The sequence below is a fragment of the Acipenser ruthenus genome, chromosome 24, assembly GCF_902713425.1.
Source record: "Acipenser ruthenus chromosome 24, fAciRut3.2 maternal haplotype, whole genome shotgun sequence".
NCBI lineage: Eukaryota > Metazoa > Chordata > Actinopteri > Acipenseriformes > Acipenseridae > Acipenser > Acipenser ruthenus.
Genome location: NC_081212.1, coordinates 17,702,017 through 17,718,399, shown reverse-complemented (window position 1 = coordinate 17,718,399; position 16,383 = coordinate 17,702,017). Strand labels below are relative to the sequence as shown.

Genomic DNA, 16,383 nt, shown 5'->3' with positions numbered 1-16,383 from the left:
GTATCAGACCACTGCAAATCTACCAAGACCTGGCCGTCCCTCTAAACTTTCAGCTCATACAAGGAGAAGACTGATCAGAGATGCAGCCAAGAGGCCCATGATCACTCTGGATGAACTGCAGAGATCTACAGCTGAGGTGGGAGACTCTGTCCATAGGACAACAATCAGTCGTATACTGCACAAATCTGGCCTTTATGGAAGAGTGGCAAGAAGAAAGCCATTTCTTAAAGATATCCATAAAAAGTGTCGTTTACAGTTTGCCACAAGCCACCTGGGAGACACACCAAACATGTGGAAGAAGGTGCTCTGGTCAGATGAAACCAAAATCGAACTTTTTGGCAACAATGCAAAACGTTATGTTTGGCGTAAAAGCAACACAGCTCATCACCCTGAACACACCATCCCCACTGTCAAACATGGTGGTGGCAGCATCATGGTTTGGGCCTGCTTTTCTTCAGCAGGGACAGGGAAGATGGTTAAAATTGATGGGAAGATGGATGGAGCCAAATACAGGACCATTCTGGAAGAAAACCTGATGGAGTCTGCAAAAGACCTGAGACTGGGACGGAGATTTGTCTTCCAACAAGACAATGATCCAAAACATAAAGCAAAATCTACAATGGAATGGTTCACAAATAAACATATCCAGGTGTTAGAATGGCCAAGTCAAAGTCCAGACCTGAATCCAATCGAGAATCTGTGGAAAGAACTGAAAACTGCTGTTCACAAATGCTCTCCATCCAACCTCACTGAGCTCGAGCTGTTTTGCAAGGAGGAATGGGCAAAAATTTCAGTCTCTCGATGTGCAAAACTGATAGAGACATACCCCAAGCGACTTACAGCTGTAATCGCAGCAAAAGGTGGCGCTACAAAGTATTAACTTAAGGGGGCTGAATAATTTTGCACGCCCAATTTTTCAGTTTTTTATTTGTTAAAAAAGTTTGAAATATCCAATAAATTTCGTTCCACTTCATGATTGTGTCCCACTTGTTGTTGATTCTTCACAAAAAATTACAGTTTCATATCTTTATGTTTGAAGCCTGAAATGTGGCAAAAGGTCGCAAAGTTCAAGGGGGCCGAATACTTTCGCAAGGCACTGTATAAACTAGGATAAGCAAACTAGACATACCCTCCATGGGGGAGCTTGCTCTATTACTTTAGATGAATGCACTCACAGGACAGGATACAGTGACTGTGTTCTAGTCTAGTGTTCAGTACCGCTTTACAGCTACGTCTCACAATCACTGCAAACTTAACCCAGAGGTTGAGGGATTGAGTCTGCTTGTTCATGCATGTTGCCTCAGTTCTACCAATGCATGCTTCAGTGGGTTAATGTACTTAGCCCTTCTGTGGGTTCAGTGCTGGAGGAAAAGCTTGAACCCAAGAACGCTTGAAAAAAAATACTATCTGCAGTCATGAAAAACAAATAAATCATTATATGAATGTCAGTCCAGCTGCAGCAACAGAAATGTGTACTTCTAGATAGCGTTACATCTATATGTTTAATAACCAGGGTAGGGGACTGTGATTATACTGCACGCTTAACACTGTTGAACCTGCATTTACATATGGCAATTTCTGTTTTTCAAGTACATGTAATCCTATATATATATATATATACTTCAGCTTACAGAAAAGTAAGTTTCAGCACCAAATTATAGTGTATTAACAAAACCAAATCTGAATGCAAAGAAATAGTTAAAGTAATTTCCATAATATGGCTTTCAATCGCAGACAGAAAATACATTTTTTTTTATGTATGGTGTAAATGGGTAATATTGTATATGACTTCACACACATATTTAAATACCTTCAAAATATGTTATACATTTGTAAACAATATATCGAAAATATATTTTCTTTCTGACATAAAATTAGATCTGCCAATTTGCATCCCATGTCTTAGTAGGGAGAAGCAATCATAGCTGAAGAAATGGGCATTTTAGTTGGAAATATTATAATCTCTAGGCTAGTTAAGTGGCAGCTGGCAGCTTGGGAATGTCCACACTGTAGTTTCCAGTGAGTGACCCAATAGTATACTTTGTTATTCAGTGCTGTCAATTCAGTAGCTGTCATAAGCACTCGATACACCGTAGGTGGTAAAGAGACTGTATTTGTCTAGACATTCCATGTCATATAATTGCTAGTAGTTTGGTTGGTCTAGCTAGTATCTGTATGTTGATTTTGCTCAACACAGTACAGATATTCCATCAGCTAATGGAATCTATACAGAGTTCTAGAATAATAAAACAGTTTCTTCCTTTGACATAACATTCTTAATATGTGTATCAGTGATAAACTGAACACTTGTGACAGCTATCATAATCTTCATATGGTGGAACCTATCATACATTTTGCAAAACCTGAGGAAAATAAAGGCCCATGGTGGTTTAAGCTCTAGAAACACCATTTTAATAATACTGTGAGGAATGACTTTTAAACCTCTTTAAAATTAATTAAATGGAACTCCTCCAATGTGGTCATGCGCCAAGCTTATACCCAGTACTGATTCTTTTTTAAAGCTGGGTTTGTTGTCCTACAGTATTGCAATATCTCAGGGTCAAGTTGTCCACTGGGGGGTCCTGAATTGCCTTGAAACCCTTCCTTGGAGACTTGTGGGCCCATGTTCGATAGAGGTATGCTATGGGCAGGATCGGTCTTCCGAAATGTCTCTTGGTTGACCTCTCCATTTTTGGGCTTGGAGGAGATCACCTGGACGTCATGCTTCCCGGTTTTGTTGCGCCGGATGAGGTAATATGCCAAGATAGCCGCCACAATTAAGAGCAAGATGATGACACAGATGGGAATGATGATTGCTAAAATGTTGTTTTCCAAAGACACGATTGCTTGCTTCTTTTCGGTTCCTGCTTTCACAGGACGGGAGGTTGGGTGAACTTTGGAAGTCCCATCTTCAGTCCCTCCCCACCGTGATGTATCTGGAGAGGCTAAAGAAGAATCCTCCACCCCAGGGAGGTTCCTGCCTTCTGGTTCTAGGTCCCCAGTCCCACTGGATGGAACCTTGATCAAAATTGCATCATAGATGACAGAGGAGTTGTAGGGAGCAGTCCTGAAGGATAAGGAGCCCAGAGCTGGCGGGACACCATTTGCCATCAGAATAAACTGAAAGGTATCGTTCTGAACCTGATCCCCTACATCTGTTTGGCTAAATATTTCCAGGACAATCCTTCCTTCCTCAAGGTCTTTTTGGGTGAAGAAGTGTAACGTGGCATTCTCGTCCTTGCCGCTGTTAAATGGTAAAAACCTGGCTCCTCTTGGTTGATGTGTTATCTTGTAAGATGGAATACTCTCAGTCCTGTTGGCCAGTTTTGAGGCATTTAATATGCTGGTGTCCACCAAGATGGTTGTTTCTCTGGGCCAAAGGGGATCCTCTGGTAAGTCCACCAGGGGACTCACAGTGAAGTTCAGAACACCAGAAACATTGGCCGCCCTGGACTGCACCATGAACCTGAAACTGTCCTTATGGGATGTGAAGTTCAAGAACTGGTAGCTGACTCTCCCTTCATCAATTTCCCTCTGTGAGAACTGGGACACGGGGAGGCGATCAACCACCACAGTTCCATATTTCGGGGTTTCAGTTATCTCGTAGAGCACCTCCTGCTGCTTCTTTGAATCCACCATCACCTTGAGAACATTATCCATTATAAGTGTTTTGGTGTCTCCTTGCTTAACATGGATCTCCTTTGCTTGGATCAAAGTCAGATTCCTTGAAAAGACGTTGATATTCAATGTATAAGAGGAAGTCTGATGCTTTCCATCAGAGATAATGAAGTCCATAAAACCAGGAGATAGGCTTCCATCACTTACAAAAGCTACCTGGCCGGAGTTGATGTCTGCTTGTGTGAACATGTTGATTACGTTGTTTGTGTCTCTATCAATTAGGAGACCGTTGGTAGGACCTCTTGTAATTGTAAAGATAATCTTGTTAGGCAAACTGTCCTGGTCAACAGTATTCAGGTTCTCCTGGCTAAGAACATTAATGGAACCCTGTAGGACTTCCAGAACAAGGTTCTGGCTCACCAGTTCAGGAGGATTGTAGTTTACGGGCTTGATGGAGATGTTGAAGGCCTCTTCAATGACAATGCCTTTTTGTGACTGACTTCCAAGTCCCTGTTCCCTTGGCTTGAGCCAGACTTGAAAGGTGAAGCTGTCTGCTTCAGTGTCTGAACCATCGTGGAGGTACTCAAGCTCCCTCCTATCTATATGCTCCTGCAAGAAGTACGGAAAGTTCATTTGCAAGGCTTGGCCAACCAAAGAGAGTCTTCCATGAGCAGGAAACCTTGTCACCTCAAACACAATGTCATTGGATGCACTTAGAGGCATCGGCAGACTGGCTAGGAAGTTGGAAGCATCTAATTTGGATCTGTCAATGGTTGTACCTTCACCTTCCAGGATGTTCAGACCTGAAAAAATCAAACATTTATTAATTTATTTACAACTTTGTTACCAGCGTTATTATCAGTGCAGTGAGTCATTGAGAGTTAGAAACATAAAGTCACTTTAAGGAATTGTTGTTTACAAGGAAGTGAGCTTTTTTGACATCAGTAGGATATTGATATGCAGTAAAATTTGAGTTTCTTGAAATGCAAAACTACTAAGTTACAACTGGACTCCGACACTACATTTATTAAATTGTTTTGAAATTCAGCAGTGGCAATGGTCCCTGTGATAATGCATGTGAATGTTGTACAGCATTATCATATATTTACTGTGTATACAAGACATCACATTTATAATATACATTTATACCTTATAGGAGGTTAAAGTTCAGAAATGGGTTTGATTATTCCCCAGTGGATTTATGACCCGTAATGTTTAATAAAAATATAAAATAAATTCGGACTATTTTAGAAAATATAGTTGCCACAATAGCAAAAATGCCGAATCGAGTAAAGGTCAAGTGATGTGTTTCTTGTAAACACTACATGGTCTTCTGTAACCCCTAATGATCAAATGACCAAAGGCGCTCCTTAAACATGTATCTACAGTAGGGCTTCCGTACAGCCCTAGTAACATCCTATTGTATAAAACTGTATCTCCTCAAAGCATTTCATTTTTAGTGCAGCTCTTTTGAAGTAGAAAATGAGAATTTAAATTACTGTGTTTATCCAAGTGCTTAAACTCAACCAGATTCAAAATCACCAAATAAATCACCAGCAAAAGACTGCCATCCAGGAATGCAAATAGTATTGATTTATTCAGTGCACGCTGAACGAGTCCAGTAATATGATGAAAAGGGAGCTATATCGAGTTCCCTGCTGTGGAACATGTGCTTTCAGTGATGTGAAAAGCATAAGAGCTAAATCATTGAAATAATATACTCATCATATTACTTTGAGTTTTAAAGTCATATCTGGCAAATTGTATGCATACCTAAGCTGCTATCTTAGAACAGCAGACGTGGCTTTTGTAAAGATTCCAGTATAATTCCTTCCAAATTTACAGTGCTTATAAAGAACAACATACACCCAAGAACATATAATAAGGGTGTAATTCCTTCAAGTTTAAGTGATTTAGCAAAAACCACTGATGAAATAACAGCCTGATATGTACAGTAGGGTGTACTTCAAATGCTATAATTAACTATAAAGAATCTGATGACTTGCTCTAGTTTCTTTCGTTTCTCACATTCAATTCACATTCATCGTTGCAGAATTTTCTTCTTTTTCTTCCTCTTCATGAATCAAAATCATTATCTTACATTATCTTATCTTGTCATTATCTTACAGGTGCAACAACTGTAAATAACTCATTTAGTTTAAACAGATGCAAATGTTTAATTCTAATTATTAAGCTATTATCAGAAACTGTGCTTTAATACTGAGAAAAGAGTGTCTGCTTATATATTTTGTTGGCTGTGGTGACTTTAGACTCTCAAGCTTTCAGATCCCCAGTACATGCATTTGGATTTTCTAGCTCCCGCGTTCCAATACTGAGTAATCCTCACTGAATTGAACACGCAGACTCTCATATCCCTAGTATTGTGTGATCAATTATCTGTACTGTATTGAGTTGGTGGTTCCCAGATCCCCATTATTGGATTCTCTATATTATACATAGGGCCTTTTTCATTTGAGGAGTGCTCATAATACTGTAATAAATCACTCACATTTCAGGGTAACATTCGTTTTGAGATTGAAACTTAAAACTTGCTAATGTGTGCAGCTTAATGCAATAACAGGTGAAGATATTCAGGTAGTTGAGAAATACCTCAAGCTTTCAAATTTAAGCCTCATATATTATTTTTATGTAATTATTCAATTCAACACAGCAGTGTGGAGTAGTGGTTAGGGCTCGGGACTCTTGACGGGAGGGTTGTGGATTCAATACCAGGTGGGGAGACACTGCTGCTGTACCCTTGAGCAAGGTACTTTACCTAGATTGCTCCAGTAAAAAAACCCAACTGTATAAATGGGTAATTGTATGTAAAAATAATGTGATATCTTGTAACAGTTGTAAGTCGCCCTGGATAAGGGTGTCTGCTAAGAAATAAATAATAATAATTGACATACACTCTAAAAAATGTTCCTAACTTTACAATTAATATTTTTTTAAAAGAAAGAAAGACAGGACAATACTACCACGAGTCTTTCTTGTTTGCTAATCAAACCATGCAAGGCAGGTGTAGATATGATTTACTAACTGTATTTTATTGCATTTGCCCAGATATTAAATATTAACTGCTAGATAGTTTTCATGGTTCCCAGCATTGTGTGCCATAGGAAAAAGCAATATAGATTAACATAGCACAAGATTTATAGTTTAATATCATTATTACAGAACTATACTGGGATTATTTGTGCATTTTAATGTTTTATATGCTGAAAACACTCTGATTTCCCAATGGAGCTTTGCTAACTTCACAGGTAGTGATTTCAATAGCATTTTATAATAGTGCTATTGAGTTTTTCTGATGTGTTTTCTGAAACAATGCCCTCGGGTTGCACTCTCCAGGTATTCTGGCACATCAGTAGAACAATATTCTCCAATCTGATTTTACCTGTATTCTTCCAGAGCTGGGAGGAGCCGCTGGGGTTATGCTCCAGGAAAGATATGGATATCTTGAGTGTGTGTTTCAGCTCGGAGGCTGGAGGTGCGGACAGCAGGAAATCAATGGAGTCTTGGGAAATCCAGAATGCCTCCTTGGGGAGCTCCTGCTGGTACCAGATAGATCCAGTCTCCAGCTGATGAAATACGACAATCATGTTCCACAAACATGTACAATTTCATACTTAAGCACTGTGTTACACGAGTGCCTGTGCACTGTATTTTATAGGTCTGGTAGGCTTTTGTGGTCAACGCTTTTCATAAAACAACATTTTCTTTGCAACAGCAGAATAAGCCTTCAGATTGCTGATATGTAAAGTAATGGACCTGCTCATTTCGGTTATTTCTGTAATGATTGATAAATAATGCATGAAATGAAGAGCAGGTGTAGACCAGGTAGCTCTGTTACAGCTGCCCTGACAGTGACTTGTAGCTGGACGCATTAGTGAGATTGGAGCTGTTATCAGTCTGAACCGGTGCACAGATTGAAGTGTGAATTACCCTGCTGGTGTTATCTGATCTGCAATCTCCCTACCCCGGCTCAACAACCCCACATCTCAACTATCTGATCAGTAGTGCCTGAGAACTAAAACATGATTTAAAAGAGCGATTCCAGATGTCCAGAAACCTAAACCGAGTCATTTTTTTCTTCACACCAACACAAATAATCTACAGTTATTACAATAGAAACCGTAAATGACTGGGGAAGAGTAGTTGCTTCCACGCTATTACCACCATACTACTGTAGTACTACTTCTAGTCAAAACTGTGTCATTGAATTTTTGTTGCTTTTAGTATTTCCAAAGCATGGTAAAACAAGGTAAAGCATAGGTACACCTTGTAAAGCCCAGAAAGGTATGGTAAAGCATATTCAAAAACATGGGAAACTATGGTAAATGCATAGTAAAACCATGGGAAAAGCATGGGAAAACTACTAAATTGTAGTGCAAATTCACTGTGGTAATTTTTAAGCAGGGTGGATATCAGTTGCATGAATGATCAATTCCACTGACATTATATTAAACAGAGTGAAAAAAAAACCTAAAGAAGTATCATCAGGAGTTTCCATTGACAATCTAAAGAGAATAAGCTGACATGAAATGGGTTCGGCCAGTTTTGGATGTCTTTGGTTTTCCTTGTTTTTGTACACTGACTGATTTTTTACAACGATAAACCCAGTAAACCTTCATTAGAGATGTAGTAATAAAAGTCTGCATTATAATGTTTTATGAAAGTGATATGAAATTAAGCGTTAGTGAAATAATATTATAAGAAAGTATAATTCAATATGGGTTTCTTTTAATTAATTGAATTATGTACAAGGGAGTCAGCATCATGATCTTTAAAACCACTTTCGAGTGACACTTTTAACAAATGATATTCAATGGCAATGCAGTTACAATGCAACGTACCTGCATTGAAGTGCAAGCATAGCAGAGCTACTGTACAATGTAATGAGCCATTGATAGAACGATTCCACAGTTGTAACATTCATATAGCATATTACACTGCAGTGGCATTATAGGGTGCACACTGCTTACCTCTGCCTGAGTGAAACTAGACACCACGGTCTGATTGGCTGAGACCAGTCTGCCTAGACGCGGTGCTCTCAATACATGATACGTTATCACCTCTGAGAGCGGCTCCTCTCTCACGCCATTGGTCACTGCTTTAAGGATCTGGGTAGTGATTGGTTTGCTTGTTCCTGGTGAAGAAAAACAATTGAGTTAACCTTCCATAAAGAAATATTGAATTTTTGTACATTTTTCTTCTGGTACCTAATCATGTCCTGTGTTAGTTCACTACAATCAGACTATATGACCTTACGTGAAGGTACCTGGATGCAGCAGATCAAATAGCTACATTTTGTAGAGTAGTGGTTAGGGTTCTGGACTCTTGACCGAAGGGTCGTGGGTTCAATCCCAGGTGGGGGACACTGCTGCTGTATTATTTGTTTATTTAGCAGACGCCTTTATCCAAGGCGACTTACAGACTATGTGTGAACTATGCATCAGCTGCAGAGTCACTTACAATTACATCTCACCCGAAAGACGGAGCACAAGGAGGTTAAGTGACTTGCTCAGGGTCACACAATGAGTCAGTGGCTGAGATGGGATTTGAACCAGGGACCTCATGATTACAAGCCCTTTTCTTTAACCACACAGCTGTACCCTTGAGCAAGGTACTAGATTGCTCCAGTAAAAACCCAATTGTAATTGTATGTAAACATAATGTAATATCTTTTAACAATTGTAAGTCGCCCTGGATAAGTGCGTCTGCTAAGAAATAAATAATAATTTTACACCCCTATACTGAGTGGTAATCTAGTGTTACCCTTTGAACCCCTGAGCTTGTTTGTTTTTCTATTCAATTGTCCTTGTGTAATGGGCAGTATTGTGTCATGCTCTGCTGTTCCGGATCCTTGTTGGTGAGATGAGATGAGGTTAAGAGCTCTATAACCACGAATGCAGATGAGCTGACTCTTTTGCATAGTGGTTAAGTCTCTCGATTGCAGTGACGCCGGTTTGCACCCAGACTCCACCCTGTTCCCCTTGCTTGTACATATTTACACACAACAAAAAGGCTGGTCTTCACCTGGATACACTGCAAGCTCCCCCTTGGTTTCCATGATGATGGACAGCTGCCTCACGGTAACATTGAAGACCTGAGCGGAGGTGTGTGTTCCGTCAGTCACCGTGAAGCTAAAACTACCAGACAGCGGACCTGAGGAGAGAGACCAACTGAATGTGAGCTGGATTACAGCACAAACATACGTTTTTGTTCCCTTTTTGTTTGTTTGCGTTTCCTAAGCTTAGAGGACGTTTTAAAACACAAGCACAAACAGTTTTAAATTAAAATGTTGTGAATAAGGCCCACACCTTTGTCGTTATTTCAGTCTTTTTGTCTTTGTATGTCCATGCCTCACATTGTACACATAGAATTACAGTACAGCAAAGCAAATTCACTCAAACGACAACACACATGCAACAAAAGTCATTACACTTGTACAGTTAGTGGGTGAATCAAAGGGAGGAAGAAAGTATACAACAGTGCTTCTCAGACAAGTGGGATCCACAGAGGTTGCTCAACCTCTGGATACTTATTTTGTAAAACTACGCATAAACAGTATTTAATAAATGGGTCTATCACTGCTGTAGTTAGAGGTATAACAATTCACTAATGTCACAATATGATACCTATCACAATATGCAGGTTGCGATACGTATGTATCACGATACATGTGATAGTCCTGATGGGCTTTGCATGATGCAAAATAAGATCAAACGATCATTTAATCGACTTTGTTAAAAGACAAAAAATAAATCAGATTGGGAGAGTATTCATACCAACTATAAAACACACATTTTCTTCATTCAAGAACCACTTGAGTTATGTGGTGTTTTTAATCGTGCATCACAATACAAATGATGCATACTTCTGTTACGATAGGATTAATCATGAAATGAAAGTATCATGGTTCTCCAATACAAGATGTACTGAGTGACATTTACTGCAGAACAGTTCTTTTTAAAATGGGGTCTCCCACTCACAAAATTAAAATTGTGAACTTCTGGTATATATTATTAGTGTTAAAGATGTTGGGAGTGTTAGTTGGACTGGGCATATCTTGTATTGTGCCAATATTAATTTGAGGCTTATTACTGAAAGACCCACCTTCTTGGATGAAAATCACTTGCCCATCATTTATTTGCGCCTGACTGAAGCTGTGGATGCTGTTGCTAGGCGATGACCGCAGTGCCACCCGCCCATTGGATGGGGCCTCGATGGAATATTTCAAATCTTCTGCGGGGGTGTCCCGATCTTCACTGCTCAAAACACTTTGATTTATTTCAGCAGTTTCTCCAGGCCAAATCTGAGTAATAGAATTGGATTCAGTGAAACCTCAATATATTTAAAATTAAAATGTATATTTAATGACAGCATTTTATTATTGGATGCAAAGCACACAACCCTGTTAATGGTCTTGACACAGCAGAACTCCTTTCTTGTGCCTGAGGAAAAATCTGCTATTGAGCAGAGCTGCTGTTGTTAGCTATGCAGGCTTGACCCACTATCGCTAGTCTATAGTTAAGCATTTGCCTCTCAGGCTCTTCCATTAATTGATTCCTGATGGCATCCAATGGCTAAAAACAACATTAGAGGTAATACATGGAGCAGGTGTTGTGGGAGCTAGCAGTGGGGATTGTTATGAATTGGCTGGAAAGAAATAACACATTACATTGTGTCTGCTGAGAATAGAATGACTGGATGAACGAGTCCACTTTTAAACCCCCCTCATACTGTATACTTGTCATAGGTAATTCACATGATCATCATTACATTTGTTTCAAATACATATATAAAAGTAACAACGTTCCCACAGTGTGCTCTTTTTAAAGGACCTCATTGTTAGATGCAGTGCTCAACAGTTCATAGAATATGTTCTTTGCATTGGCATTGGAAAATCTGACTTCTTGGAAAGTCCTGTACATATTAAGACCCCAGGATACTATTTCTTTTCATAAAAACTATAATGGCTTCTGTGAAAAAAGTTTAAAAAAACTGACACTGTAGCAAAACCAGTGAATGTAGGGTTCATTTAAATATCCTTATGTAGCTTCTTAGTGTGTTTTACTTTCACACTAAATTAAGAGCCCCCTGGACTAAACAGCTAAAGAACAACAACCTTCTTAAACCCTTCAGCTCTTTTCAATTGCTTCTTTTTTGCACACTGCTTCCATCCACGTTTTCATCAACACTTTGTTAAACACTGTCCCTGTTTCTTGATAAAAAATAAAAACAAACTGAATCTAAGAACCAAAACAATTCTACAATGTTAAATAACTCCACCCTCCTCTGACAAAGAAGCAAAATCCTTCTATAAAGCTGCCCTGCCACCTGGTGGATTTTAGTGTCACTGCACTCTCAATGATGTTTGATTATACTGTACCTATAGGTGGAGACACGGGCTGTGAGGATTTTATTTAGAAAGGCAGAACTCAGTCTACTTTGGCTTTTGTAACAGAGTGAAATGTCCAGCACTTTTTAATTATTATTGTAGTATAATGAAAGACCAAATTGTGATGCACACACATGTAGTATCCTAAAATGGTAATTTCTAGGTTAGTAATGTCTAGTTTTGAACCATTGGGCCATATCACAAAACTTTCCTTTTTTTAAAAGCCAGTTTTAACAAGAAACACATTGCTTTACCTTTGCTGTGTTTTGTGTTGCCCATACTGCAGTTGTTTTGTTTAAACACGTTCCTGATAGTTTTGATACATTATTAAATACATGAAATAAACTATCCAGTTCAGGTTCCCGCCTGCAACAATACTGGTGTTCTACCTGAAATTAGTGGCGTATTGTGGGAACGGAAAACAGGCCTGATGTTAGGGGGGTAGGCAACATAGGCAGCTGTCGAGGGCGGCAAGTAATGGGGGCGCACTTTTTTTTTTGTTGCTTAAACTGAACAAATATAGAAAAATTGTTGGAAGAAAAACCTAGTCTGAAGGGCCACTGTAAATGCTAAAATATGAAGCTTAGAATGAGAATCAGTGCAAGGCCTGTACAGTGATAGCTGTGTGTGTGTCCTCTCAACAACACAAAGTTAGCCAATGCATTACACTGGTTTTAAGTGCTGACCACTTTCCCTCTCTTATTCCTCCTTGACCCCCTCACACCCTTAAAGTTAAACGCACCCTTCTCTGTTCGTGTTGGAGTACACGATTGTTTGTGTTCATGTTGACATTTTACCAAATTTTACCAAATTGTGTATTGTGTAACTATACTGTAATCATTTATTATTCACTTGATGTCCCACTGGTTTAGATTAGCCCAGTTAATACTGTGGGTGTCAATAGTGTAGAGAGTTTATATAAATGTCAGTTTAACCAAACGATAACCAGAACTAATGCTTTCTTCTGAACGGGTTTAACAAATATATCTCCCAAAGGATATTTGTTTTTTGTTGACTGAGTGAGTAGATATTTAAGTTACTTGCTTCTGAATTATCTAAACAGTATTTGCTATATCCATGGCTTGCAAGATTAAGTAGGACACAAGGCACTGATTCACTTTACCTCCAATCCAGTATTGACTGTAACTCTGGGAGGATCATCGTTGACTGGAATGATAGTAATGTTGACCGTCACCGGTCTGCTGTTCCTGTCTATCTCAGAAGCCGAGGCTATAAGTGTGAAGCTGTCAAATTCAGTGTCGCTGCCATCATGATGGTAGGAGATCAGCCCTTGGTCCACCTGAAATTAAAAAGGTTTCCTTCAGTGTTTTACAGATTTATACAGAGTAGGGATGATCTTCAAAATGCCTTTCAAATTGCTTTTTTCAAGTGCTGCACATGTGTAATTTTTAATATAAGCTCACACTTTGTATTCACAAATGAATCTCTCTGGGTTGTAGTCAAGAAAACCATTGTTCTGCAATGCTCTCAATCACTGAGCAGTTATGAAAGGCTTGTACATTAGTTTCAGACAGATACAGACAGACAGAAAACGCCCATCTCCTGTGCTGCCTGTCCCACACACAATACACTCTTTCTTTTATGAGCTGTGAGTAGGGGTCACCTCCCAGGTCTGTCTCCATTCTGAAATGCTAATCACATGTCAACAAAATAATAAGAATTGGTATAATGTCATTTAAACCACCACCATTTTAATGGTACCATACTTAATAAGACATTAAGTAAATTATTTTGATTAAAAATGCATTTGGTTCAGAATTACTCCGTATTTGAAATGGATATTAAAATTGTTGATATTCAAGGAATATGCCAGGAAAGCATATTTAGCTTGAAAGAATAATTATGGATTGTGTTTATAAATTTGTTGTAGGTCCTATCATAATGTACAATTACATTGATTCCAAAACGACATTGGGTAATTATTATCCATTATGAAAGATGAATGATGGCTGACCACAATAAAGTAACCACAGGTCCCACCATCCGAGATGATAGATGGTCTAGTGGATTTTAAAGTGCATTCCATTGTATATAACTCTAATCAACCATCAGTTATAAAATGGTCTTAATCCAGGATAAACTATAGGCTCCACATTGCTCTATGCGGTTTTAATTGAGGGTTAGACGCTGTTTTCTGTTCTTGTGTATACACCACAGTTAAGAACAAGATCTACTGATGCAAAGAGCAATTTTGAGTTTAAAAAATATTGCATTAAATATCTAATCGTAAAACCAGAATCTGCAGCCCAAAGAAAAATGAAATGAAAAGATTATCTTATTCTGTAATAGAACTGTACACACTAATTGAATTGTAAGGGCAGGACATATTTTGGTAAAAACTTTGTACATTTCTATTACTGTGTCATTGTGTTTGCAATCATTCAGAGTGGTTCTGTTCCTCCCTTGTTGAGTTATTATCATCTTTTCTCCATACTTTTACCTGGCTTTGAGCTGCTTTGAACTTATCTGGGAAAAAAGTGCAGGTATAGAACAGCCTACCTCATTCCATTTAAATCATTTGACCTTTCACCTGCTCATCCCACTTACTCTTATAGACAAAGACAACAGGGATGACAGAGTTGAAAGGTTACATTCTCACATAATTTGATATAAAATAGTAATATATATATACAAAACATATATATTAAAATGACATTTAAAGTTCGTATAGGCACAAAAGGATGAACATTTCAATTAAGAGCATTATAGTCCCCTTTTGTGTTTGATTCAACTGAATATATCTAATAATAATGGGGCTTGGCCTAATACTGAAGTGGAATGGTACTTGCACCAGGTTTAATATAGACTAGTAGAATCCATTGATAACATACCTCATTCCAAGTGAAGAAGGACACCACATACTCATCTCTGGCTGGATACCTAAGAGCGCCGTGTCTGGGTGGCTCATCTACAATGAGGTCTATGTTCACACTGCTGTAGTACTGGTCGGACACTCTGAGGATGTCTTTATTAAGTGCTTTCGACCCCCCTTCCATCAGCATAATATTTTTCACCTGGAGGGGAATCATGTTAGGAATAATCTCAAGGAGAACTTGGATGTTTTCCACGCTGGTAATGCCGTTGGTCACATCCACCGTGAAGGTGTCACTTTGTTGGCCCAGCTTGGAGATGTAGATGACTCTGCCATTGTTGATGTCCTCCTGAGTGAATGACTGGGTGTCATACAAGCTGGGGGCTGCTGTGGCGGCAGAGTCATTGACTAGAATGATAATGTGACCTTGCTGGGGAGGCTCTTTAATGTAATAAACAACTTCAGAGGCTAGGAAATCAGCATGTTCCACCTGAAATGCATTTGAAGTACATTTAATTACATTGCATAAACTAATACACCAATATTGCTAATGTTTGTACTCCCACTGACAGTATCTATTATTGACTTAGATGAACAAACATGGTTTATAAAGTGCCAGTTCAATTAAATACCAAGAGATGGACAGCAAGAATGGTATGCAGAATAAATTTCATTTGAGTCCCCTTATAAAAGTTCCCATAGTAAAAGCTCAGGAAAGTTTAATAAAGCACAGGGAAAGCATGGTAAATCATAAGTAAGTATTGTAAAGTCCCGAGATGTATGGCAAAGCATATTAAAAACATGGCACACCATGGTGAACTATGGTAATGCATCGTAGAACCATGGGAAAAAGCATGGGAAAGCTGCAAAATGACTGTGCAGATGTACTGTGGTAACCTTTTATAAGGGTTATTTGTACTTTTAAGCACAGATCAATAAATAGTATATATATGTTAATGGGGTTAGATCAAAGCTATCTAAACTTTTTGGCTAATAGAGCCTTACCAGAGTCATACAAACAGATGAACAAGTAAATAAATAATAATAGTACAAAAAAAAAGTTTAGTTAACTAAAAAACTATAGTAGAATAAATAGTAGCAATGTCACTGAGATACAGCTTCCGTAGTATTCTGCCCATTAAACATGTAGCATGTTTAAAACACAACATCACTATGCTTCATTTGATTGAACCTGCTCCTGCTTAAAAAACTTAAAATGGGATACTTCAAACAGCAATACTGTGGGTCTCAGGAGTCCCTGGGCTAGATAATTACCTTGGTAAGACTTCATTTTGCAGGGTTATTGCTGTTAGGGGGCTCTGTTCAGCTTAGGCATTAAAATGTAGTTATGTTCTGCCTGTTAAGTAGGTATTAAGGTCCCATGGCACTGCTCTCCTGGCCAATTTGCCAGGTCAGAAACTCCCTGAACTAGGTAATTTAATTCACAAATCTCGAAATCACCAAACCCATGCTGAATAGCTCATCTCTGCTATAGAGGTACCTAGAGGTAACCCATCCATATAAA

The 16,383-nt window shown here is 38.7% G+C and overlaps 1 protein-coding gene across 1 annotated transcript in view; it reads right to left on the bottom strand.

The window, feature by feature from the left end:
• Window positions 1-1,010: 1,010 nt before the first annotated feature.
• Window positions 1,011-16,383, bottom strand: part of LOC117429163 (chondroitin sulfate proteoglycan 4-like) — a 48,297-nt gene continuing 32,924 nt past the window's right edge. Inside the window, exons 4-10 of the mRNA XM_058998468.1 lie at window positions 14,878-15,348; window positions 13,149-13,325; window positions 10,741-10,939; window positions 9,661-9,789; window positions 8,607-8,770; window positions 7,019-7,202; window positions 1,011-4,421 (exon numbers count right to left, since the gene is read on the bottom strand). Coding sequence (XP_058854451.1) covers window positions 2,494-4,421; window positions 7,019-7,202; window positions 8,607-8,770; window positions 9,661-9,789; window positions 10,741-10,939; window positions 13,149-13,325; window positions 14,878-15,348 — 3,252 coding nt within the window. The 3' untranslated portion in view covers window positions 1,011-2,493. The remainder of the gene's footprint in view (window positions 4,422-7,018; window positions 7,203-8,606; window positions 8,771-9,660; window positions 9,790-10,740; window positions 10,940-13,148; window positions 13,326-14,877; window positions 15,349-16,383) is intronic.